Source organism: Musa acuminata, chromosome BXJ3-7 (assembly GCF_036884655.1).
Source record: "Musa acuminata AAA Group cultivar baxijiao chromosome BXJ3-7, Cavendish_Baxijiao_AAA, whole genome shotgun sequence".
Lineage (NCBI taxonomy): Eukaryota > Viridiplantae > Streptophyta > Magnoliopsida > Zingiberales > Musaceae > Musa > Musa acuminata.
The window spans coordinates 1,105,698-1,131,666 of NC_088355.1; the positions used below are offsets into that span (position 1 = coordinate 1,105,698).

The window sequence follows — 25,969 nt, forward strand, 5'->3', positions numbered from 1 at the left end:
AATATTCAATTATATATATATATATATATATATAAATTGAATATTTAAATATCATGAGATTGAAACAAAAAGGAAAAGTTTAAAAAATAATTAAATTTAAATAGACTGTCACATGCAATACAACAGATATATAATTTTATTATTTTAGAAGTTGTTATTATTTATCAAAACAATGTTATTTTACTTAATAATATAAATATATCATTCAAAGATACTTCTAAGAAAAAAATGGACGATTTATCAAGAAAAACCTTACATTTTGAGTTTCTTTTGTAAGATGTGTTTCGAATCATATCCAAAATATCCTGAAATCAAAATTAATTCTTTTTCTCATAACAAAATAATATAATAAAAAATATATATGTGTATATATATATATATATATATATATATATATATATATATATATATATATATATATATATATATATATATATATATATATATATATATATATATATATGAAAATTTACTCAACCAGGCGTTGTTGTTATGGGTACCAAAACGAGGCAGTCCAAGAGACGGAGAACCGGCGGTTTCCGGACCGTTCGTGGACCGTTAGGCGCCCTCTCTCCTCCTCCCCATCTCTCTCTCCGACGAGACACCGCCTCCACCTCGCATCGAATCATCAAGACTCGATGCAGGATCAGGCCCATTTCCACTGGCCGAGGGATATTTAGGATTCTGTTGGAGTTTCGCTCCCTTGTTTTTGGATCCGTTGTCTCGTTGTTTCTTTCCCAAAGGCGTCAGCTTCCCTGCAACTCCCCTTCGTTCGTGTTCCTCGTCCTTTGTTTGCATCGTGTAAAAATCGAATTTTGCATGTGTATTTGTGCGCACGATCCGATTTTTATGTGTGTTTCCGTCGGAGTTGCAGCTCTAGATGGAGATTTCGATTGGCGCAGCATTTGGAATTTAGACGTGTGAATACGTCCGGGAGATGTTCGAGCCAATGTCGAAGAGGGATCCACGGGAGATTTGATTGTGGAATCGGATGGGGAATATATGCGTTGGGCCGAGGCTCTCGAAGAATGGCTTCTTTCAATCAGTATCGGCTACTCTCTGGCGTAACCGAACGAACAAGGATCCTCTTCCAGCTGAGCATGGCAAGGCCACTGGCGAGGGAACCTCAGCCATGCTAGCAGCTACACCATCTAAACCGGTTACCGATGCTCCCCAACCGGTTTTGATTGAAGAGACAAAGCCGTCCAAAGTCCCTGAAGCAGATGCCAACCCGGCACCTCATGGAAATCCTACGGACCAACCCAAGAAGCCCACCCACATCAGGAGAGCCTCTAGCGCGGCTGGACTTCAGGCAGACTTTGTATTGAAGAGCAAAACTGAGAATTTGAAGGAGATTTACAGCTTAGGACGCAAGCTTGGGCAGGGGCAGTTCGGGACAACGTATCTCTGTGTTGAGAAGGCAACCGGAAAGGAATATGCTTGCAAATCCATCTTGAAGTGGAAGTTGGCGACAGAGGAAGATGTGGAGGATGTTAGGAGGGAGATCCAGATAATGCATCATCTGTCTGGTCACCCGAATGTTATTTCCATCAAAGAGGCCTACGAAGATGCCGTGGCTGTTCATGTAGTTATGGAGTTGTGTGCTGGGGGTGAGTTATTTGATAGGATAATCCAGAAGGGGCATTACACAGAAAGAAAGGCTGCAGAGCTTGCAAGGGTGATTGTGGGAGTCGTGGAAGCTTGTCATTCGATGGGAGTCATGCATCGTGATCTCAAGCCTGAAAATTTTCTTTTTGTCAACCAAATGGAGGATGCACCTCTTAAGACTATTGATTTTGGATTGTCAATTTTCTTCAAACCAGGCACTGTTCTTCTTCTTCTTCTTCTTCTTCTGATCTTTGTTTCTTTTGTCTTTAGATATGAAGCTCCAGATGCATCTTTTTTAAATGTTCTTGCCCTTGAAATCTTTGATAATTTAATTGACACCTCATTGTACGAAAGAACACTGTGATCCTCAATATCTGTTATTGTTTTAGTTCATGACCTTTTGTGATTCAGTACAATGGATGTGCAAAACCATGGGCCAAGTTGTGGGGAGAAAATAATGACTAAATATTTTTTAGATTTGTCTGCATTTTATTTTATTCATCTTTTTATGCAATATGAGTAGTTTCGGACCACTTCCACTCTGCAATTGGTAACTATTGAAACCTTAGGAAACTCATTTAAAACTTAAAAGGTCAAGAGTTCTCTAGTTTCAAAATTTAATGGTTCCTTTATGACAGTAGTTAGGAGCTTGCTTGATGGTCAGTGTTGGTCGAAATGGAGAATAAGGCTAGATGCTATAAACCTAATTAAATAGGTAAGCTGCAAAGCAAGAAGCTGAAAATTCTCTGACAAACCCTATTTAACCATGGTCGTTAACATATATCTCATTTACAGCATTTGCTTATCAGCTTAACTTGCTTTAGGCTTAGTTGGGGATACCTTTTGCACATTTGTACTGCTCAAGACTTCTATCTGAACTATATAAACAATGCTTGGTGAAATATAGGATAGGGACAACAAGCAGATTTCGGCCGTTTGTTTTTCTCCCTTGTTTTCCCTCCCCCCCTTTCTCTCTCTCTTTCTCTCTCTCATACACACGTGTTACAAATAAATGTGGATCTTTGGTATGGAATGCTGCCTCTTTCTTTGGCACACCTTCTTGGGCACAACTAGGGGTATCAACAAATTTATGAACGTAGTTAGATTGGGGATGGAGACACAAAAGTATTCTCCTTTGCTGAATATCAGAGGAGTCTTCAACATGAATTTATCTATATAACTTAGTGAAGAAACAATTAGTGAACTTTGGTAATCTTTTTTTCTCTTCTCTCTGTCCCATTTATTGTATGGTTCTTCCATGTATATCCTTTCTTTCAAGTGTTAAGGATCTTCTTCCTTCAGCCATAATGTCTAACTATTCGGGATTGGCTGCATAGGTCTTTTCACGTTAATAAGCTTAATACAATATTTTGAAATTTTGATTCAGTGGCTAAATATAAATATTTACCTCAATTTGATATTTCCTAGTGTAGCCTCCTTACCTTCACTTTCTTGATATATTTACAACTTCATGTAATTCTTTTTATCTTCAGAAAATATATGTCTTTCATTGTTGCATATTTATTGTAAAAGGATTTGTCAAACTGGCATTTCAAGCTTGAACTCCTTTGAGAATTTCAGTTTGTGACTCATTTTCTTTATTTCATTTGGTTAGATTTTGCTTCAAGTAACTGGAAAACCAAAAGCTTCATTTTGGTTACAATGGAATAATCAAAGAGAGCAAACTGATTTCTCTCTTAGGCATCATGTATTTCCCTTCTATTAGGCATCTTGTATTTCCCTTCTACTATATGTACTGTTTAAAGTGTTTATTGGAAATTTGATTTTTTAAACATTAGACGAATGTCAGTGCCTGCATGTGATGACTACTTTAATTAAATTCCAGTGAGGCTTCCCTTAGTGTAGCATAGTCCGGCTAGGTCTTGACTAAGCAGAGCATATTTCTTCTTTCAAGAATGACCACCATCATAAGTGAATGATTGGAGGAGTTTGTGTAGAATCATCCATTTGGGTGATATTGTGGGGATCTTAATGCAAATCAATGGCAAGAACAGAAAATTTGTCTAGTAAAGCATGTGATTTAACTTTCTTTTCAGCATTTCAGTGGAGAACAAACGATATTCAATAGTTAATTAACTTATTAAATGTGGAACACTTATTGCAGTGTAATATTCTGGCCTGTGGCTTCTTTATTTTAAAGTTTAAATTTTATCTGCACTAGAAATTCTTATGCATCATAATCTGGCATTAAGAGGACAAAAGCAGTGTGAAAAGAATTTGTAAGCTAGTGTAGGTTTGAAGGGATGCGTGGATATGAAGAGTCATTGGTCGTGCTAGCAGCATGGTTCTGTAAGATTTGAAGTGTTTTTTATGGAAGGGACTCCTGCATTTTTTTTTTGAAATGTGGAAGGAAGGATCGAGTTAGATCCTCTAAAAGTTAACACAGAAGTTTTTGTATGAGGATACATCTTGAATTGTGAGACACTTGGTTTTTCTTGAAGATTTAGCTTTTAGAAAATTATACATTTCTAAATAAGCCATGAATGAACACAGCTGCACGTGACATCAATCAGAAAGTCCAGATGCAAGATTGTGTTAACTCCACTAAATTTAGATTTAGATGGCTTTGCTTCATCATCCATGCAGACTGTGATATACTACTTTTCTGTTATGTTAGATTAGACCAAGGTACCTGAATGGAGCTGAAGAGAAGGTTGCTCTTTTCACATTTTGGGTGACCAAAGTTTGTGCTATTAGAACAACCTTTCTATCATAAGGATGAGATTGTGTAAATTGACTCTTCACAGACCCATATTGGTAGGGACCTTCTTCATTGTGCCATCCTTTTTCAATTAGACATGACACATTTCTAGCAAAACTGTGAATTAACACACCATGCATCTAGACTCGGGTTTCAAGCATGAAATGTCGATATATCACCCTGTATGTGTTTTGAATACTCTTTCCAGTCACATACTTGATCTAGTCTATTGTCTATAACAACAATCCAATGGAATCAATAAGTTCTTAAACGTCATCATTTTAGCTTTATAGTAGGTTGTACTGACCGTGACTGCATACGAGCCTCTATTCCAGCGTGTTATACAAAATTTCAAGTTTCTGCTAATGTGGCATTTCCAAAAGTATGACAGCATCATGTGTGTCCCAACATAATTCAATTTCTAGAATTCGGATACAAGTAAGTGAATCTCTGTTGTATTAAATGCTTGAATATGGCATGTCTTGCAGTAGCAGAAAGCGGGATATGTGACCATATAGGAAAATCACTTCCACTCTGCTTTAATTTTATGAGCTGCATATGTTATTTGCTTCTTTCTTAAGAGATTGGACTTTTTTTGGGAGAAACTACTAATTGACAGATTCTCTTTTTCAGGAGAAATATTCACTGATGTGGTTGGTAGCCCTTACTATGTTGCACCAGAAGTCCTGAAGAAAATGTATGGTCCAGCTGCAGATGTCTGGAGTGCCGGGGTGATCATTTATATTCTTCTTAGTGGCGTCCCTCCATTTTGGGCTGGTGAGGATTTTACATTTTACTTATGTTAGCTTATAGTTTGTAACTATATATTTGTATAAATTACCATATATATTTGTTTGTTTATACAGACAAATCTAGTTAATACTGTCTAAGAACTTATTTATCTATGACCTCCTCAAATAATATGCACTGTAATTTACATAATGCCCAGAGACTGAGCAAGGCATATTTGAGGAGGTTTTACATGGCTCACTCGACTTTCAGTCAGATCCATGGCCTAGCATCTCAGAAAGTGCCAAAGATCTGGTAAGAAAAATGCTTGTTAGGGACCCCAGGAGGCGGTTGACTGCCCATCAAGTTCTATGTAAGTTCCTCCTACTTCAGTTTAGACAGTATTCACTGTAATCAGAGGACTCAGAACTTTCTGAAACAGTTCCAAGAGCGAAAATTCATGATGTGCCTTTAGCATGGTCTCTTTTTTATTGCATGAACATATCTCAGAGGTGACAGTGTAACATGACAGAAACAATCACTTGCCCTGAAGTTTAATGGGTGAACCTAGGTTTTGACTCTGATTATCCATTTGATCTTTCCTAATTTGGTACTCGAATTAATATCATTACTCAGATTTGTAAAGAAGCTGGAAAGCTCTAATGGACTTGCCAACTAGTTGGCCTATCATGAAATGTATTGTTTGTTAAAAAATTTTGATGGTTCAGCTCTGTGGTGATTTAAATTACTGAAGCTGTTCCTTCCAGGTCATCCCTGGGTTCAGATTGATGGAGTGGCTCCTGATAAACCTCTGGATTCTGCAGTTCTCTCTCGCTTGAAACAATTCTCTGCAATGAACAAACTCAAAAAGATGGCTATCAGAGTAAGCTTTAGAAGTCATGATCTAATTTGATATTACTTTAGATGCTTAGTTATGAATTGCTGAACAGATCGGCAGAACAAATTTGTATTTAACTCTGATAAAGACAAACCTTTTGCTTGAAGTTGGCTGTGATGATTAGATGGACTTATTATGCATGCTTACTGTCACACTGGCTTAGGCTGCTGAATTTTGCAACTTGCTATATGTTTTTACAAGTCTAGTATTTTTGAATTGGTCATAAGTGGGCTCAATAATCATGCCCTTGGAACAGATTGATGAATCACGCTTGTCATCTTGAGATCGTCACCCTCCTCTTTAAGAATGACCACCCGTAACTGATGCTGATTTTTCTGTAGTAAGGTTTTAGATGCCTGGCTTGTGTTAAAAGAAACTTGTAGAAGTATATAAGCATTCTATTGAAAATTGTTAGTCTTTCCTGACATGTTTTGTTTTGGGCCTACCTGTCTGATAATTTGTTAATACATTCTCCTTTAGCTTTTGGCTCAACCTTTTCTCTATAAAGGATGCATTCGTGGGGATGGTCAATGTATTCAGCCTCATGTCTAAGAGGTTGTTTTCGTAACTTCAACTCAGATTTTCTAAGTCATAAAGGAGCAATCTACCATTGTACCAAAGTCTGCCCTCTAACTTTTTGTTTATACCGAACTATAATTTCTAACTCATATGCTTAATTCTGTTAGTCTTTTGGTTTCTATTATCTCGTCTACAATGATTTAATTGTTTTATGCTACATACAATCTGTTTTCCTCCCCTTTTTTTTCCTCCTATCCATTACTTCTCTCTAAATATGCCCCTTCTATAGGTTATTGCTGAACATCTTTCTGAGGATGAAATTGCTGGCCTTAAAGAGATGTTTAAGATGATTGATACAGACAATAGTGGACATATTACCTTTGAAGAACTCAAGGCTGGATTTGAAAGGGTTGGTGCTTGTCTCAAGGAGTCAGAAGTTTATGCTCTTATGCAGGCGGTAGGTATTCTTAAAATCTGCAAGCTGGCATAATGTGTTTTTAATAGCTGAAATTTACTGTCAAAAATATCATTCTTTTAGTAATTTAATCGTTGGATTAAACAAGGCTACAAGAACTTTTATGCTAAATGATATTCAATTCATCCAGTATGATACAATCTGCAATACTTGTGGACAAGTATATAGGTATATTGAACTCTACCAAGCATAAACAACCTTTAAGCACAGGTAACAAATGCAATTTTGTTTACTCCCACCAAGAGTTGTTGATATGATATTCATGGTATTTTTAGAATTGCAATTATCACAACATCCAAATATATTGCAGTTTTAACCTACATGCTTAATACTGGCTGAGATAAGATGACTATATGGTGCACTAATAGTTTAGATTCTTCAGAAGATGATTTACATTATGTCATTCACTGTAATCTTCTTTTTTATGGAGAATAAAACCAAAATTTAAGATGTTGATTTGCCCTGTGGACGGGCACTTCCTTCTCTAAAGAAAATCATTAATTTCTCGTGCAAACCATGTGGAGGGAGGAGTTCATTCAGTGTCTGAGCTTAGTATTGTTTTTTTTCTCATCTTGCTTATTCCTTTGTTGGCTGCAAAATTGAAAATTATAGGCAGATGTTGATAACAGCGGGACAATCGATTATGGTGAATTTATTGCTGCCACTTTACATCTAAACAAGATAGAGAGGGAGGATCACTTGTTTGCTGCTTTCTCATACTTCGACAAGGATGGAAGTGGTTACATAACTCAAGATGAGCTGCAGCAGGCTTGTGAAGAGTTAGGTGTAGAAGCCGTGCACCTAGATGACATGATCAAAGAAGTGGATCAAAATAATGTAAACTTTATATATTTGAACATATCTGATGTTTGTTTTTTGTTCCAAACTTACATCAAGAGATGATAAATCTGCTCATTTTTCAAATCTTTTTCCTTTTCCGCAGGATGGACGTGTAGATTACAATGAATTTGTGGCCATGATGCAAAATGGAAACGATGGATTTGGCAAGAAAGGGATGCAGACTACCTTCAGTATGGGTTTTAGGGAGGCTTTGAAGCTGGGTTGATGATTCTTGTTCTTTTTTTTTTGTGTAATTAACATTCATAGAATTGTCATATAGAATCTGATAGCTTGTAACTGAGGCTCCAAGGTTGTTGTATTCATAATATTGCAGTTGTTTCAAGTTTCATACCAGTTATACAGTGGTATAGAATTGTAAAATATGAACAAGTTCTCCTGATGTATTGAATATAATCCAATTGACAGTAATATCCCCTTGAAATTATCACATATGTTTCTCTCATATATTGATCATTTTTGTGTCAGCTTCTCTAAATTTAAATTTAGGAAGCAAAGAGTCAAATAATTTGTGAAAATGACAAGGTATGTTTGAAATTTTGGTACTTTTTTGAACAAATTGCAAGCTACTATTAATTGTGGTTAACTTGAGTTTACTGGACAGATACTAAGGAGAATGACATATTTTGAGGATTTAAATATTTCAAATTATACATTATATATATATATATATGCACTAAAATATGGAGGGGCAAACATGTTATTTTAAACCTATAGATGTGTACATGAGCCGACGTGGCATAAGCGTACATGGGCCTCAGCCGGGCCCACGTAACCATTTGCACTAGCACATCGGTGGATGAGGCTACATCATCGATCAGAACCCAACCTACGGTCGAGATCAAAACCCTACCCTACACCGCCTTCGTATATAAACTCGTAACACTCTCCCGCCGCTTGCGGTCGTCTCCCTTTCCAGCTCCGAACCCTATTTCGGGCCTCCTCCTAACCCCAGTCCCCGTCGCCACCCTCGTCCGATGGCTGCCGCAGTCCGGCCGCTCGTAACCGTGCAGCCCCTTGAGGGCGACATGGCCACCGACGCGCCCGCCGCCGTCCCCCTCCCTGACGCCTTCAAGGTGCCGATTCGCCCGGACGTCGTTCGCTTCGTGCACGACAACCTCTCTAAGAACAGACGCCAGCCTTACGCTGTCTCTAAGCTCGCCGGTCACCAGACCTCGGCCGAGTCCTGGGGCACTGGCCGCGCCGTCTCCCGTATCCCCCGTGTGCCAGGCGGCGGAACCCACCGCGCTGGCCAGGGTGCCTTCGGCAACATGTGCCGCGGCGGCCGCATGTTCGCCCCCACCAAGACCTGGCGCCGCTGGCACCGCCGCGTGAACGTCAACATGCGCCGCTACGCTGTCGCCTCCGCCCTCGCCGCTTCCGCTGTCCCCTCCCTTGTTCTCGCCCGCGGTCACCGCATTGAGTCTGTCCCCGAGCTGCCCCTCGTGGTCTCTGATTCCGCTGAGGGCGTCGAGAAGACTGCCTCAGCCATCAAGATTCTCAAGCAGATCGGCGCCCTCCCAGATGCCGAGAAGGCCAAGGACAGCCAAGGAATCCGTCCTGGCAAGGGGAAGATGCGTAACCGACGCTACATCTCGCGTAAAGGCCCCCTGATCGTCTATGGCACCGAGGGTTCCAAGATCGTCAAAGCCTTCCGCAACATTCCTGGAGTCGATGTGGCCAATGTCGAGCGCCTCAACCTGCTGAAGTTGGCTTCCGGAGGCCACATCGGCCGGTTCATCATCTGGACCAAATCAGCCTTCGAGAAGCTGGACTCGGTGTTCGGTACCTTCGATAAGCCATCCGAGAAGAAGAAGGGGTACGTGCTACCACGGCCAAAGATGGTGAATGCTGATCTGTCGAGGATCATCAACTCAGACGAGGTGCAGTCTGTGGTGCGGCCGATCAAGAAGGAGGTGAAGAGGCGCACTCTGAAGAAGAACCCGCTGAAGAATCTCTACACGCTGCTGAAACTGAACCCATATGCGAAGACTGCCAGGAGGATGTCTCTGCTTGCTGAGGCGCAGCGCGTCAAGGCCAAGAAGGAGAAGCTCGACAAGAAGAGGACTCAGCTCCCCAAGGTACTAAAATTCAAGTGTTATCTTCTGATATGATCTAATTTGTTGGGATCTGTTCTATTTGGTGGTGCTTTGCTATTATATTCTGATATAGTGCATATTTTTACTACAGCTATTTATTTTGCTTAATTTTTTTATTTTATGCTTTATTGTGGAGCTTATTCTTGTATGTTTTCAGTGTCTTCCTCCTAGTTTGTGTTTTGATGGCAGTTTCACCTTGCTTGAGTGAGATCAGTCCTAGTAGACCTGTGGGTGTATTCTGGCATAAAACCCGCCTTGGCTGATCTTCATCATGACCAAATTGTCCATCCTGTAGGGTGCCGTCCAATTTTCACTAACAACAGCACGTTTTGTGTACAATTTGGATCAGAAATTTATTGTGATGAATTTGTAAAGTTTTTGTGGTGATTGTCTAATGGAGAAAGAAGTCCTAGATCTAATAGAAGAAGAGGACAGTAACATAGGATATGCTTATTATTAATTTTTAGTAAATTTCGGTTTGTTTTGTGTTTTTGGTTAGTTGTAGTAGCTGTTTTATTAGCCCTTTATTTGCAAGATCAGTCGTGTCTGATCCAATCCAGTTTTGGCTGATTTCTCATCATTCCCACATATTGTGGCTGGATTCTGGGTGAAAATGAAGAGTGGGAAACTTCGAAAGAAGATGAAAAGGGGAAGGTGAGCAGGAGGGGGAAAAAAGAAGGGAGAGATTGCCTTATCAGATGGTCCCGTTGAATGCTTACATAAAAAATCCTTGTCTGAAGCATTTGATTCCATCATCTTTAACTCACACCATCAAGAAGAGGCGAGAAAGCTGTTGCTGACAAAGGGGGTATTTGGGGGGGTTTTCCTGACATCTCCCTTATAAGTCTTAAAATGAGCTTTCAAAAAATTTCTTGGAGATTCCTCAAAGACTGCAATGGGCATAGTCTAGAGATTAGGAGTTCAAAACCTAGTTACTTAGAGCACAGTATGTGGACTGGAGTTCTTTTTTGGCTTCCAAAATAACATTTTTAGGCCTTCATCTCAAAAGTGACCTGTCGAGGTCAGCATACAAAATGGAGACTGACTCTGAAGGAAACCTATTCTTCGGAATACATCAGATCTACCCGATTCTGTCTAGTGTCCAAATGAACTGCTTAATTACATTCTCTATAACAGTGTTTACAAAAGAATCCTTTAAAATCTTCCAATCCTAGCAGACTATGCATCCTCCTTTGAGCTTTATGTCAATGCTTGAACGAAATAAATAAAAAAACAAACATGATGAGAGAGTCAGAATCAGAAAGTTTTGGGGAAGCAACTGACTGAAAAATATCCTTTTTTAATTTTTTTAGAATTTTTTGTTGCAATGATATTTTTAAAATGTTTTATTACTAAATTAATTAGAAGTGAATTACAAAATTTGTTGCAATGTTAAAAAAATATTGTTTTGATGAAAAATTTAAATGTTAAAATTATTTTAAAATTGTGATTATATGCTTTGAGTTTTTAGATAATTTTTAAAAATAAATGGAGGAAGATTATTTATTTTTTTAGATTTAAAATTTGTTTCAAAATTTTGATTAGACAATTTGAGATTTTATATACGCTTTTAAATGTATTTCTTACAAAATGTTATTTTTTATACTTCTTGTTTTAAAAATTTATATTTAATTATTTATAAGAATGTTCAGTGTCAAATATTATCTTATTTGATTCATATTTTGTTGATCTGATATGTTGATACTGTCAATTTTGATCATATATCCTTGTTAGCTAATTCTGATCTTGGTTTCTGTCTTATGAACTGTTTGGCAGAGTTTTTTTTTTAGGCTATTTGGTGTATAAAGGTTGTATTGTTTTGAATTTTTTTTTAATGCAATAACATATTTGGATTAGGTATATCTTTATCTCTTAATTCTTATTGACACTTGGGAGGCTCAAAGACTGGACAGTATTTTGACACGAGGGTCATATCTTTTTATGTTGTAGTTAGTCTGGGATGATCTTTGATGGCTATCATATTTTTCTACAAGGATATCCTTGTAGCTGAAGCAGTTAGAATCAACATCAATTGATAAGGTGGAGGAAAATTAGGAGATGCTAATGACAACATGCTTTTGGGACTAATTAGAAAATACCAGGTTGAATTCACAGCTGTGATTAACAAACTTATATGTTCGTCGGTAGGATAAGAGAGAAATGTTTGATCGAGAACTTGTTCTATATGATGCCTCAACTTGCATGCGTCGGCCTAGTGTTTTGTGGATATATTTTTTGAATCCTTTGTATGTGATCCTTTTTATTTTCAATTATGTTGATATACTCTCTAATCTTTTCGTGCCTACATATTCTCTTGATCAACTTTGATCTGACCAACTCATTTTTAAGATCTGAATTTTTTGAAAATATAGTAGCTCTTTTACTTCATGTTTTCTGCTTATTGTGTGGAAGCAATTTCTACATATGCTCTTTGCTTCTTGCCTTTTCATTTTCTAAAACAAAATTTCATTGCCACTGAATTGCAAGATATAGGCCTGATTCACTATGATTGGAGTAGCTAATTTTTACCACTCATGCATTCGTGGATATGTCAAATCTCAAACATGTCAAATTTTATTATAGTGTTTTTAATGCTGACATTTCCTAGCCTAGACAAATGCTGTTATATTTATGTTGGCACGTTGATAGCACAGAGTACCATGATGACAGGCTGATTGCTAGTAGAGATTGCATTTTAATTGTGACGTAGGTATTTGGATATCATGCATTTTTTACAAGCTGCTATATGCCCAACTATATGGGGTCAGACGTGTATATTTTTTTACCATTGAGTTGTGTAAGGCAGTGATCCCAGCTAAATTAAGAGCCTAGTTGAGTGGAGCTGTATGCTTCTTTTTCACCATTAAGCCATGCAGGATAATATTTTTAGTTAAACTAAAAGCAGACTGTTAGCTTGTCATTACTTTAAGGACAATTTTCCTAGGGTTCTCTAACTTTCCTTGCAGCATGAATACTATCTGGGTCACCTCTTGCAACTAGCGCATGGTATAACCATTCAACAGGCTTTAGACAATCGATTTTTATGTTTTGGTCATAAAATAGTTGTTGCTTGATGAAGTTTAAGCCTGACCAATAAGTTATACAATCAGATTAAATCTGTCTTAACTTTGCTTGATTTGCTAGGCTTCAGTTTATTGTTTGCTCCTGGTCATTCTGGTTGTGTATTAGTAATAAATAGCAGTAAATACTTTTTTCCATGGACTGTTTTTTAAAGATTCTTGGTTTATGGGACTCAGGAAAAAAAAAGGTAATGGAGAGAAGGGGATATTAAGTAGAAATTGCTTTTGACATTCCTTTCTATTTTTAGTTTACTTGTGGAATAGATAAAGATTGAAATATTGTGGTCATGAGTTTTGAGTTGATCCCTCTTTATAGCACAGGCAGTAACCCTGAGAATTTTTATAAGGTGAAATATGCTTGGTAAGTGATTGGTACCTTTCCTATTTTTGGTGTCGAGACATTCAAGAATGCCTTTCTAGGGAGGTAGTTACTTGGACAGGTGAAGGGTTTAATGCCGAATTAATCAACAGGTATGTCCCCGTGTGCGTCATGGTATTTAGCTGTGACTCAATATTTCACTGATGATTGGCTACAGTTGGGAACATTGAACTGGAGAGTATGGGACGACTCGATGCACGATGAAATGCTCTTGGTGATGTCAGAATCTTGTTAGGATATGATTGTAGCTGGATAGTCAATTGTTGATAAAGATTATATACCTTTGGCTTCTACCTCGGTATAACTCCATAACCTTATGATTCTTTTCCCTCTCTCAGGAAGAAGCTGCTGCAGTCAAGGCTGCTGGACGGGCATGGTACAAGACCATGATCTCAGATAGTGATTATGCAGAGTTTGACAACTTCTCCAAGTGGCTAGGTGTGACACAGTGAGTATTTGGCGATCAGCATTAGGCATTTATTTACAAGAAATTTTGAATCAAATTCTGTTTTTCTTTTTTATCGGCTTAATCATGGCATCGAGTAAGAACACCTATGGACATGATTGTTGGGTCATTTAGGCCTTAGGTTTCTTGCTTTACTAGAGCTTGGGTTTGATAGATTATAAAATTTTCTATTGGTAGCAGATAATTTCTTTGTTGAACTATTCATGCATAAAGAGTTGGTTAAATAAAATACACAAGTTTTCATGATCACAACTCGAGTGGAAAAAATCGTTTTGGTGATATTGATAGGGTAATAATGCCATCTGCAAAGTGAAGGTAATCAAATGTAAAGCTTGATTTGGTTGTGGTTTGCTTCATTTCGAGGTGATTGATTTTTAGTTCCTACCATTGTGGAACTACATGCCTGTATTGTTTCTTCTTTGCCTGAATGAGTTACTTGTTAATCCCACCAAGTGTTTGTCAATTTGCCATTGTATATTACCCTTAAAGTTGAGTGTCGGTTGCTCAGCCTATTCCTCCTGTGAAGTTTGTATTCCTCGCCAGAACAAAATGATGGCTGTGAGAGAGAGAGAGAGAGAGAGAGAGAGAGAGAGTTCTTGTATTCCCTTCCTCTTCCATTCTCTTTCTTTCTACTTTCAAGGTATCATTTCCTCCTCATCTTCCTATGAATGTATGTCTAATCTTGGGACCAGAACAATATTTCCGCCAAAATACTTGGATCTCCTATAGAACTTCTCATGTAGAAAATACTTTGTTTGACAGAAGAAATGAGAATTATGATAACTTTTTTTCCCATGAATATTACCTGTGTTTACTTTTTCATAGTGCTAACACAACTTAGCTTTTTTGTAAGGAAAATAAAATCCAAAAAGAAAAAGAAAGCTAACTTCTTATCTCTTTTCAAGATATCTGTTAAAAAATAAGTTGTACATTTCCAACAATCCAAACAAAGAGCAGGAAACGAGTTTTCATTTCCTTTTCTTACTATATAAAAAGAAAACATCCTGCTCATTTTTCGCCAGCTTTAATTTTCCTTAAGACACTGATCTTTATTTTTTCTTCTTTAATCTGTGTTGATAACAGCATCTGGCATGTCAGATGAGTCACGCTTGGCTGGAGGTAAAATAAATATTTTTGGTACTCAGAATATTAGAAGCCTTTGTCTGAACAAGACATCCTATCCAATCTATAAGATTTGCATATCTATCTTATTGAGACTCTCTTGCTGCACAATCTGCTAGCATCCTATCCCTATTGTCTACTTACTGCATATCCTGGGTTGGCTTCAGGTCTATTCTTCTTCCATCTCCCGGACCACATGAAATGTTTAGCTTGTTCTTTGGCAACATTTTATTGTGACCACAATTCATTCATTCATAGCACACAATATTATCATGCTGTTTTCAGTTCCAATTCGTCAATGTCAATCTCATTGGGATTTTGAAGTTATGATTTATTCTTTGCCGAATTGGAACTGTCTAAGCCGTGAGGCATCCGACAAAGTCTTAGAGTTGTTTAAATCATGAAGTATTGTTGCATTAATTTTTTGGACTTAGTTGGGATTACCTAAGTCATGATGTAATCTTACGATATGTTCTCTTGATTTGAAAATAGAGTTTCTTTGAATCTATATTAGCTATGATGAACAGTGAGCTTGCAAATTTTTGTTGCACTCCACATCCTTAATGTTTTGAATTGGTTTCATCGTCACGTACGAATCTAATCATGATGATTATAAGGTCAAATTTGATCAGACCGACCCACTTTCAAGGACCATAGATTGGGCCTTACGATCCGAATGCTAATGGCGTACCGGATTGGAACTTGATGATGATATGACAGGTTCGTTGATGATATGACAGGATTGATGATTTATCAACATCATCATCATCATCATCATCATATGATTGGTTAAATGTTTCTTATAGAAACCTTTTCTTTTGTGGTGGGAAGAGATTAACGTGGAGGCTTGAACAAGTGGAATTCTTTAGTCTCTAAACTTTTTTTGGTGGGGGTCTGATCACATCGACGACAGAAAAAATTGGTTTGAACCTAATCACAGGGTCTTATTATTCCAGTGGTAGTGCATTCATTGATTGATTGATCACGCACTGGACCAACTAACTCCCATCTTCTACCTCAATTTTTCTTCCCTTTGTATTATTGACCTCAAAAAATCAATATCATTGTTTTATTTCAATTTGATTTATTGCACTACCCAACAAAACCTCTTTCTCTCTCTCTCTCTGTCCTTTTGCTTTGTCATCTTAAAAAATAAAAATAAAAAATAATTATATATATATATATGTATATCATTAATTATTTTATTTTTTTATTAACATAAAATTATCGTGAATTGGTCTAAAATATGGTATGAACTTATTCAATGAAAGGAAAAAGACAATTAACAACGCACTGAAGGGAAAAAGAAAAAAAAAAAAAAAAGAGTATTTTGCCAAAAACAAAGAAAGTTCAATAATTTTCCTGAGAATTCATGCAAAAAAAAATATTTAAATGATACTGTGTGTTCGAACTATATAAAGAACCGCAGATAAAAGTAACACAAAAGATTATTGTAGAGGAAGAAAATAACAGGCAATCTCTCTCTCTCTCTCCCATTCTCTCTCTCTCTCTTGATCTCTGATGTGATCAGAAACAGCTATCTTTGGATCAAACCAGCACGCCGTCGAATAAGCGGTCGTGGTCCCCCGAATTCAAGCGCTGGTATCCGTCCTCAACCGCCGTAGGTCAGTCTCCGATCGCTCTCCTGGATAATCCTCAAATCTGTTCCTGTTCCGGGGCGACCCACAATGCGCAAAAGATTCCGTCTTTTCCCCTCTGTCGCTCCCAATCCTGCTCCCCTTCTTGTTTCCCAGTCCAAAATCCGAACTTGGTATGTTTTGTTTGGCGGAAAGGTGATGCCTTTGATGCGATTCTGCGGGTTTTTTTCATCCGGCAAAGGTGATGGGTTTTTGTTGTTATTTCCTGGAAGCCCCTAAAGATCTTTTCTTGGACGGATTGTTTCTACTGGGTTTGGGAATTTGGTAGGCTTTGATGCTCCCCGTTTCCTTTTTCTTAGTGCTGGTAGTTCGATGCTAGCTCATAGCCTTTTTCACTTCTCTCATTCGTTTCTAGTTGACGTCTTTGGCGAATACTCATTTAATTTGAATTGTTTTTAGGTCCCAACTTCGTGGTTCCTAGGTTTTACATCTCCAAGATCGTCTCAATTCTTGGAATCCTTTCTTTCTGAAGGTTTCTCTCAGTTTCCGGAATCAACTTTCTTGCATCATCGACTGTCTTTTTTGAGGATTTACATTTAGTAGGGATACTAGTGAAATACTCTGCTTATTTGGTTGTTTTTATTGGCATCTTTAGATGAAAGGCGAGGATGGCATGCTGATATATGTTCTGTGCTGTTCGTCTGGATAAAAAGATTTCCGTGTCACGACATTGGAATGCTACGGTATTCTGCTTGATTTGATTGCTTTCGGTGCTCGAGTTATTTGTTGATTCCATCTCTGACTGATCATTCTTGATCTTGCAGGGAGTAATGAAGTTCAAAGAAGGTGATTGGGTGGAGGTCTTCAGAAGAAATGAGGAGCCATATGGCTCCTGGTTCCCTTCAAAAGTTCTATCGGTTGATGTTGATAAGTGTGCTGTAAGATGTGAGCTATCTGCAACTCCAGATGGAAGGCCCATAATAGAAAAGGTGCATGAAAGAGATGTCAGGCCTTGCCCTCCCCATGCTCCTGGCACGGAGCATTGGATGGTTGGCGACATTGTTGAGGTGTTTGATGCACATTCTTGGAGGGTGGGAAAGATTGCTAAGGTCCTCAGTGATGATTATGTTGTGACCAAAATCTTTGGTTCGATCCAGCTTAAAGAGTTCCATGTATCTAATCTGAGGTCTCGACGAGCTTGGCAGAACAACCACTGGGTTATGATCAACAAGGTAAATGATTTGCACCTACCTCTGATCAACTTTTTCTTTCAGGCCTGTTATTATTGCCTTCCTTTGAGCTTTTCATGTGAATTTGTGATATGATACAATTCACTGATTTAAGTTCACGCTTCAATTGCATAAAGTTTACTAGTCATTTGTTTTTATGTTATTTTATTCCCTTCACTTTTTGTTTGCCTTTATGGTTAGATACAATTCTAATATATGAGAGCAAGAGGTTCTTGTGATATCTACATAGTTTGCATGCTCTTTGCTTTTCTTGTAACTTTGAATTAAACTTCATGGCGTTATCAACTTGGTTGCTTTGAAGTTAAGAGCATCCTAGATGGTGTTTATAAAATATACATTTTTTAATCTTTCTATCTTTTTTTACTTCCAAAATATTAGCACAGTGAACTCAAGGTACATCTTCATTCTCTGCATTTCCTCATTAAAGTGTATTATCTTGAATTTCTGTAGGTCATATGCTTGCCATCTGAAAGAAAGAAGGCAATCTTCCTAACATGTCTTAATACCAGCTATTTTATCTCTAATTGGATAATTTACTTCATATGAGCTCTGTTAATCCGTTGTCACTAGAAGATTCAATTGCAAAATCAAGTTCCTTTTGGTTTCTTCTTTATCTCGTGTTACCTTGAGTATAAACTGACTCATATCTAATCAAGTCTTCTTTGAATATGTCAAACCCACTATAAATGAATTTCCCTCTTTTTATTTGTAGAACAGACCTTATGTTTTGTGAATACGATCTTTTCTTGTTCTACATTTCTTGATAATGTTGGACATTCATATGAACAGCTATACATCTAATACACCACTTTTTTTAGTATGTTTTTTCCTAAATAACGAGCACCTACAATCCATCAAGTATAATGATCTTATGCCTCATAAAGCTTTCCTTGTGATCTAAGAGGGTATTTGCTAACCATCATCCTGTTTGACAAAATATTGAGTGTTTTATTTTGCAATTTCTTCTTAACCTTCTATTTCATCTAACTTTTAATTTCGTTTTTTTTCTTCGTGCTTGTAAAGTTGTACATATGTTCAGACCTATTTATACTAAACTTGATGTAGTAGATAGGAATTTGCTTAAGGGTGATCCTTGGTGCGATTATAAATAAGACTTGTGGCTCAAAATGTTGACAGCAACAAATAGCATGTGTCACAAGACTTCGTCTTAAATATGTTTAGTAACTTCGTCCATTATGACATAAACAAGGGTTGCAGTGTGATTCTTGGTTTTACTTAAAGCTGGATAAGTGGAATCATGATTAGTGGCTTGGAACTCATGACTATGAGATACTGAGTGCTCTTCCTTAGAGAAGAAGACCACCTGGTTATCCTCACGTTGCCAACTGCCATTGGTATGTTACTCTGGATTATGGATATCCTGAATACAATGTTGGATTGCTTTGGTCACTCTGATGTCTCGAGCTAGGGTAACTAAAACTGATATTTTGTGGTTGGAAAATATCCCACCAGCTAAACAGGTCATTTTGTGGATCCTTGCTATCTTAAATACTTCTTCTTTCTGGAAGAAGACGAAGTATCTGTTCTTTTTATGCTCAACTAAGAACAGTCCCTCATCCAAATTATATTAATGCATGAGAGAGCAATTGAACTTGTTTATCTTTTGAGAGTTAGATAGCAGTTATATTTGATGGTATAGACTTGATGGTAGATTTTAGTGGCTCCTTATGCTTGAACAATTTATTCCTCTCTTTATGTGCTTCTTTCATTATGTAACAACTATATCTGTTTTTTTATCCATTTATGTTTACCTTCTCTTGGTAGATACTTTATGAACAGTTTCACTGTTGTTATATGCCTTCTATCTCCAAATACACGGTACATATGGAAGATGTAATACACTAAGTTGTTTGTCAATAACCTAACTTTGCACTAAAAACTAATGGAAATCATTTTGGCTGTATTTATCCTCAGAGAACTCTGCAGGGGCATCTCAAACCCCAGCATGTCTCAATTCATGATGATGAGATAAGAGGCACCGGCAAGAAAAGGAAGGCTAGTTCAAAAAATGAAGTTTATAACCTGCTTGACAGAAGAACACTGCAACGAAAATTAGATGGTGTTACATTCTCAAAATCTACAGTTCGTGAAAATGCTACACTCCTTAAATCTGCTAGAGACAGAATAAATATGTATACTCAGATGGAAGCTGATAAGGTGTCATCAGATGTGCATTTCAGAAATTCATCTGCAGTACCTACAAAGGTTACTGAAGAGATTGCTGAATGCTCTGTTGCTAGTTGTAGTGGTAATGATATAATAGAAACCGCTAATCAAAATAGTAGAAGACATACCAAGGATATTGCCAGAAATACTTTTGATCATGTCATGTCTTTGTGCCCACATGAAGGTGGGAGAGAGAGCCAAAGGATTTCTGGAGACAAGTTAGCTGCCAGTATTCACGAATTAGAGCTACATGCATATCAATCTACCATGCAAGCGTTATATGCATCCGGTCCTTTGAGTTGGGAACAGGAGTCACTTCTAACAAATCTTCGTCTCTCACTAAATATTTCTAACGAAGAGCATTTACTTCACTTGAGGCAGCTATTATCTACTGAAGTTCTTTGAGCCCTAACTACTTACCGTCATACTGCTACAAGGTTGAACAATGTTAGGTACATCTCTATCTTTCGGAAGATCACCTCCTGATCAACTTTATAGAGTTTATAATTTGTTATCGAGAAAGAATTATTGTAATGGCAGGCGAATTCATCATACCCTGCAATTTTTAGATAGCTTTAATCTTGTTTCCTTTTATATGCAATATGATTAAACTTTTTGAATGAAATTGAGTAGTTTTCCTGAAATCAATTGAACATTTTGTGACTATAAATGAACCTGAGCTGTTCACGGCACGGTGTATTAGCTGGTACTAACGATCTTCTAAAATAGTGAAATGTTTTTCAAGTAAATATGGTTTAACTTCTCAATGCAGAGGTACCTAAATTCTTCTTAGCTATGCTTCCTTTCTAATTAGCTCTTGCCTTTGCATGGTTTGAGGAAGTGGATTCTCTTTGGATTCATTTGACAGTGGCTTTTAGTTTGTTTATGTGATTCCAGTCATACCATTTCAAGTAATTATCTCTAGCTTATTAATAGGGTAGTGCTCAGCTAGCAGATTTTTTTTTTGTTCACCTAAAAGACATGTACATGCTTTTATATCATTGTATGAGAGAAATAAGCACCATGTTTTCATAATCCACAGATGCACAGTTTCTATGATCTTTGTCACCAAGGTTGGACTGCTCTGAGGGAGTCATGATTAGGAAATGGTACAGATTGTTCTATGACTTGCCATGCCGGTGTTATTCATTTTAATATATGACACTGACTGACATCAATTTTACAAAGCTTCAAAACACATCAGATTTGACAGTGTGGTATGCAAATTTAACCTCTTACAGAATATGCAGTCTTCTTGGTCATTATTATGCATTTTATGCTTTTTGATAATTATATTATCTAAGTTTATAAAACATATTTTCATGCATAAAACAGTTAATGCCCTGCTTTCTTAAGCTCTACCATGTCAGCCAGCTAGTGGTAGGTCTCTGTGTCATGCCTTCATATTTTCTTACTGATACAAATGCATTTGTCATCTTGAGGTTATATTTAACTAGTTACTGATACAAAAAAATGATCACCTTCATGTTGGGTATCATGTGGTTTCAGTTTAGGAGAAAAAAGAAGGTAACTATTTCATTTCTGCCACATAGTAAAAGAGGAGAGGAGAAGAAGAAGAAAAGAGAGGCTTATTCTGGATCATCTTTTTGCATGCACACAATAAAGGAAGAGCAAAAAGAAGAAGCTCATTCTGGGATATTGTTAGATTATCTGATTGGACAATGAGTTTTAGGTCTCTCTCTCTGATGGACACTGATACATCTCTTTGATTCACTCCAATATAAAACAGCTTAATAAATCTTATTATTTTGCCTGAGAGATTATGCTGAGAGTCAGATTGTTTCCCATATCACCAACAATCATGGATTAATCCATTCAGATTCATCTAACACTACAATTTTATTATCCTCTCTTTCCTTCTTTCTACACCTTTTTGTTGTTATTTCATACCTAAAATATTATTGCCATCTGCTCACTAAAGATCAAAAAAGTTGAGGGTTGGAAACATCAACCATACATTTGATATCTAAAATTTTTTGTTCGACAATAGTATACCAATAAACTTATCAAGATTGAGAATTAAAGACCACCTTATTCTGTATTCTTTTCGAAGATTTAACGATCGATAACAAAGTCTTAGATCAAGAAAAAAAAAATTATCTCGACAAGCACGAGATTTACGATGAAATAAGTTGTCGTCAAACCAATCTCTCCGGTACTTTCACATCCATTCAAAAAATTATATACTTTAAATATTTGTATATTTCAAATTAGTTCATGCTGATTAACCCAAAATTTCTCATTCAATATTAACTAGAAAAAAGTATATTAAGTGCATCTTAATTGATCGATGGAAATAGTTGAACATCAACGATATATTAAGCATTCTAAATATTCATATGTTTCAAATTAGTTCATGTTGCTAAACCTGATTTTTCTTAATATATATCGAGATATTTATGTCGTCATTGATGGTGTCCACGTACGGGTCGGATCCATATAGCTTTAGGTCGGATTCGGTCGGGATCCTTATCGGATCCCGAAACACGATCGGTACCTGCCAAAGTTCCCATCTCGGTATCGGGTTTCGGGTTATTACCCCCCCCGGCACGGATCAAACCCCGATCAGCCTCTTCACACGCGTCGCTTCGCACGTGCGCGTGAGGGGCAAACTCGAAGCGACGCGTGAGACCGGATCGAAAGCGCGTGTGGGCGGCTGCTGTCAGCGACGACATCGTACTGCGCACTCCAAAATGACCATCTTGTCCTCACCCGTGCTTTGAGACACGCGCATAGATCTTTGATGGACGGCGACCGTCGAATCTATGAACTCCCGAAAGCCAATTCAAACTTTGATGCTCACAAGGTCATGGATGGCATTTCCGTCAAACGATAACCGGTAAACGAAGCTGGGACTGTGTTACGTCTTCCCCCCCTCCACTTGCCGTCTTCTCGGTGCCCGAAACTCCAGCTGTTCACAGTTGGACATGAAGGATGACAGACCCCTAAACAATGGCAGAGATGCCTGAGATGGAAACAGGAGAGAAGGGGCCGAAGGGAAGGAAACAAAGAGGGTGGTCATTCAATGAGAGCCACCGCTGCCTTGAGTTCGATGTGATCCTTTTTGCTTGTTCATCTTAATCTTTTTGAATCGATTGTGTGAGAAGAAAAAGATCATTTCTTTGACTTGTCGATCACTGCGCGGGTTTGACAGGGTCAAAATGACTCCTTGGCCTATAAAGAGGCCAGCAGACGGTATTGGCTCTACTCATCCCATTCCAACATCCAAAGCTCCCGGAGGACTTCCCCACTCATCATCCTCCTCCTCTTCTTCTTCTTCTTCGTAGAGAGTTTCTGGTATGGATCTTCTGACAGAGGAGCAGATCAGTGAGTTCCAAGAAGCTTTCTGCCTCTTCGACAAAGATGGAGACGGTTTGCTCTTTTGATCCTCTGTTCTCTTTGTGTCTCATGGTTAATCAGTTTATGTCGAATAGATTGCAAATCTTATAAGCTTAAGGTGTGTGCATGCATGTTTTTGGCTTCCTCTGGTCTTTTCCTGAGTGATATAAGATGGATCAGTGCATACATAATGCTGCAGCTATTTTTATGTGATGCTATGAAAAATGAAGATCTTGATCCCCAGTGTTGTGTACATTATTAACATGCAAGTTTCATCTTGGAAAAGTGGCTGTCGATGTGGATTGTTCCTTGGTCTGGAACGCATGCTCGTGAACTGGTCTTTTGCTTTGACCTGTTCCAACATAAACACTGGAGAGACTTATGACCATCAAAAGAATCCTTAACGTGTCAACCTCATCGTGTTTTACCTGCTCCTCAATGGTTCCTTTGCCTTTGGTTGGTTTCGCAGGGTGCATCACGCTGGAAGAGCTTGGCACGGTCATCAAATCATTGGGTCAGAACCCGAGCGAAGAGGAGTTGCATGAAATGATCCGGGAAGGAGACTCGGACGGCAATGGAACCATAGAGTTCGGGGAGTTCTTGAATCTGATGTCCAGAAAAGTGAAGGTAAGTCATCAGCAAGTCATTTGAATACGGTGGCCAGTTCGATCGATCATGTTCTTCTTTGCAGGAGACTAATGTGGAGGAAGAACTGAAGGAAGCATTCAAGGTCTTCGACAAAGATCAAAATGGCTATATTTCAGCTAGCGAGGTAATAGTTAAGACGCTTCTGCCTCCCCTTTTTGCTCGCCATCTAATCTTTTCCTGTTCTTGCTTGCGCAGCTGAGGAATGTGATGATGAATCTGGGAGAGAAGTTAACAGACGAGGAGGTGGATCAGATGATCAGGGAGGCCGACTTGGACGGAGATGGGCAAGTGAATTACGAGGAATTCGTGCGAATGATGATGGCTGTCTGATGCACATCCGAATTCACTCCTTGTGTCTCAAGGAACCACAGTCTATTAACGTTGTTTTGTCGTAGTAGCAAGTCCAGTCCTATTTGTCGATTCTTTTCTTCCCATTTATGCATCGGACAAGTGATATTTTCTTGTGATCTGATCGAGAATCCTTTGCGCGAAGGAGATGTGTGCCAGAGGAGGTGCTCTCGGAATCACAAACACAATTTGCTGAGTTTTATATTTGTGATCAAAGCAGATGACCACTGCAAGTTTAATCTGATGACTACTTCTTCCAACAAATAGATGAACTGTGTGTGTGGAGTGATCAAAACTGCATCTCTGTTCTGATCAACTTTATCAGAAGCTTTGCTGATGCCAATCGACTCTGGCATCATTCGAAACGATGGTGACCGATCGACAGCGGCCAAGCTCGGATCAGAACCCGAGACTTGGTGTGCAAGTTGTAGGAGTCTCCACATCTGCTTGTTTACACCTTTTCTGAGTCCGAGTCTCATGCTGCTTTTAACTTGAATGGAAAAGTTCCCTTCTTCTTCTTCTTCTTGTTGCAACAGGAAATAGAGATCAGACCATGCTCTGTGGATGTTAACTTCCATCATGTTTATGGGATGAAAAAAGAAGTGCAGTGGGTAATTACTAAAGCAAAGACTTGGATCCCAAAGAAAAATACATGGATCGAGTGTGACCTGCACTACTGGTTGCAGTGATTGGGATGCATTTGGAGAGTTCAACCAGGAGAGTCAAATGGGCTAAGTCAGGTCAGATGTTGTGTGGACTAGGTAGGAGGTTGTGGAAGAGACCCAGGCAAACTTTTGAATGGAAGACCAGTGTACTTGTGGTATGCATGCATTCTTGCTTGCTTGTTGGAGGGGGTTGAAGTCAACTCTAGGATTTTATTTTATTTTCCTTTCTCTGCATGATTGATTTTTATGTCTCCTCAGCTTAAAATTCTGACAGCTGCATGGGTTTGTTCCTTAGAACAAGGGCTACTATATTGAGAAGAACATGAGTTCTCTCTCTCTCTCTCTCTCTACTTTGGATAGAGAAGTAATAGTTTGTAGAGTTTGGGATCATGTTACTCTACCTATTACCAGAAAAAAGAAAAACTATATCATCAACTTTTGGCATTTGATTTGCTCAATTAAGCATTGAGCCCAAAGAGTCCAAAATAGGGTGTGGCACATGAATTGATTGCTCTCAATGTCTTGTTTGGAAGGATTTGGAAGGGAGATTGTGAGATTGCTATATACCAACCAAGCTTAAATTATCCATGCATGCAAAATTGGCTCATTCCTGCAACACCTCTCTCTCTCTCTCTCTCTCTCTCTCTCTCTCTCTCTCACTCATTTCTTTTATCCTCCAACTTGGACATTGTTTATAGTCTTCACAAATTCTATTAGTGATACTTACTAATTCATTTGCCAGTTAAGGTTCAAAGTAGTTGGAGTGGAATGGCTAGCAATAAGTGTACTTACTGTTTTGATTGAAGGCTAATGATGAATGCAACCTTGATCACTTTTAAGATATGACATGATTTCATAACTAGTTTGTGTGGCCTTCATCTAGCAGTTAAGGATAAGAGTAAGGTTTGAAATTTGTGATTCTGTAATGACAGGATAAACTGCTGGAAAATGCAGAGAC

General features: G+C 38.1%; 4 protein-coding genes across 12 annotated transcripts; all 4 read left to right on the top strand.

Annotated features, from left to right (window-relative positions):
• Nucleotides 1-505: 505 nt before the first annotated feature.
• Nucleotides 506-8,174, top strand: LOC135643268 (calcium-dependent protein kinase 10-like). Of its 2 annotated transcripts, none has more exons than XM_065160021.1 (8): nt 506-801; nt 875-1,823; nt 4,964-5,107; nt 5,280-5,432; nt 5,827-5,942; nt 6,766-6,933; nt 7,564-7,788; nt 7,895-8,174. In XM_065160021.1, the coding sequence occupies exons 2-8, from the start codon at nt 992-994 to the stop codon at nt 8,015-8,017; spliced, it is 1,761 nt and encodes a 586-aa protein (XP_065016093.1). In that variant the 5' UTR covers nt 506-801; nt 875-991; the 3' UTR covers nt 8,018-8,174. The 2 variants fall into 2 exon arrangements, with proteins under 2 accessions (XP_065016093.1, XP_065016092.1); XM_065160020.1 differs by having other exon boundaries at nt 506-770.
• A 540-nt stretch (nt 8,175-8,714) lies between these two features.
• Nucleotides 8,715-15,044, top strand: LOC135587081 (large ribosomal subunit protein uL4-like). Of its 2 annotated transcripts, XM_065160452.1 has the most exons (3): nt 8,715-9,890; nt 13,706-13,815; nt 14,917-15,044. In XM_065160452.1, the coding sequence occupies exons 1-3, from the start codon at nt 8,787-8,789 to the stop codon at nt 14,933-14,935; spliced, it is 1,233 nt and encodes a 410-aa protein (XP_065016524.1). In that variant the 5' UTR covers nt 8,715-8,786; the 3' UTR covers nt 14,936-15,044. The 2 variants fall into 2 exon arrangements, with proteins under 2 accessions (XP_065016524.1, XP_065016525.1); XM_065160453.1 differs by lacking the exon at nt 14,917-15,044 and having other exon boundaries at nt 13,706-14,085.
• A 1,339-nt stretch (nt 15,045-16,383) lies between these two features.
• LOC135583771 (uncharacterized) lies at nt 16,384-21,730 on the top strand. Of its 7 annotated transcripts, XR_010498253.1 has the most exons (6): nt 16,385-16,580; nt 17,209-17,296; nt 17,378-17,785; nt 19,739-20,442; nt 21,033-21,207; nt 21,500-21,725. XR_010498253.1 is itself a non-coding variant. In XM_065160457.1 (5 exons), exons 3-5 carry the CDS (start codon nt 17,237-17,239, stop codon nt 20,393-20,395), a joined length of 1,125 nt encoding a protein of 374 aa, XP_065016529.1. In that variant the 5' UTR covers nt 16,384-16,580; nt 17,013-17,085; nt 17,209-17,236; the 3' UTR covers nt 20,396-20,634. The 7 variants fall into 7 exon arrangements, 6 of the variants coding, with proteins under 6 accessions (XP_065016529.1, XP_065016527.1, XP_065016526.1 ...); XM_065160457.1 differs by lacking the exons at nt 21,033-21,207; nt 21,500-21,725 and adding an exon at nt 17,013-17,085 and having other exon boundaries at nt 16,384-16,580; nt 19,739-20,634; XM_065160455.1 differs by having other exon boundaries at nt 21,033-21,730.
• A 1,290-nt stretch (nt 21,731-23,020) lies between these two features.
• On the top strand, nt 23,021-24,610 carry LOC103990931 (calmodulin-like protein 11). The gene is made up of 4 exons (XM_009410232.3): nt 23,021-23,383; nt 23,820-23,977; nt 24,042-24,122; nt 24,194-24,610. The coding sequence occupies exons 1-4, from the start codon at nt 23,311-23,313 to the stop codon at nt 24,326-24,328; spliced, it is 447 nt and encodes a 148-aa protein (XP_009408507.2). The 5' UTR covers nt 23,021-23,310; the 3' UTR covers nt 24,329-24,610.
• Nucleotides 24,611-25,969: the final 1,359 nt, after the last annotated feature.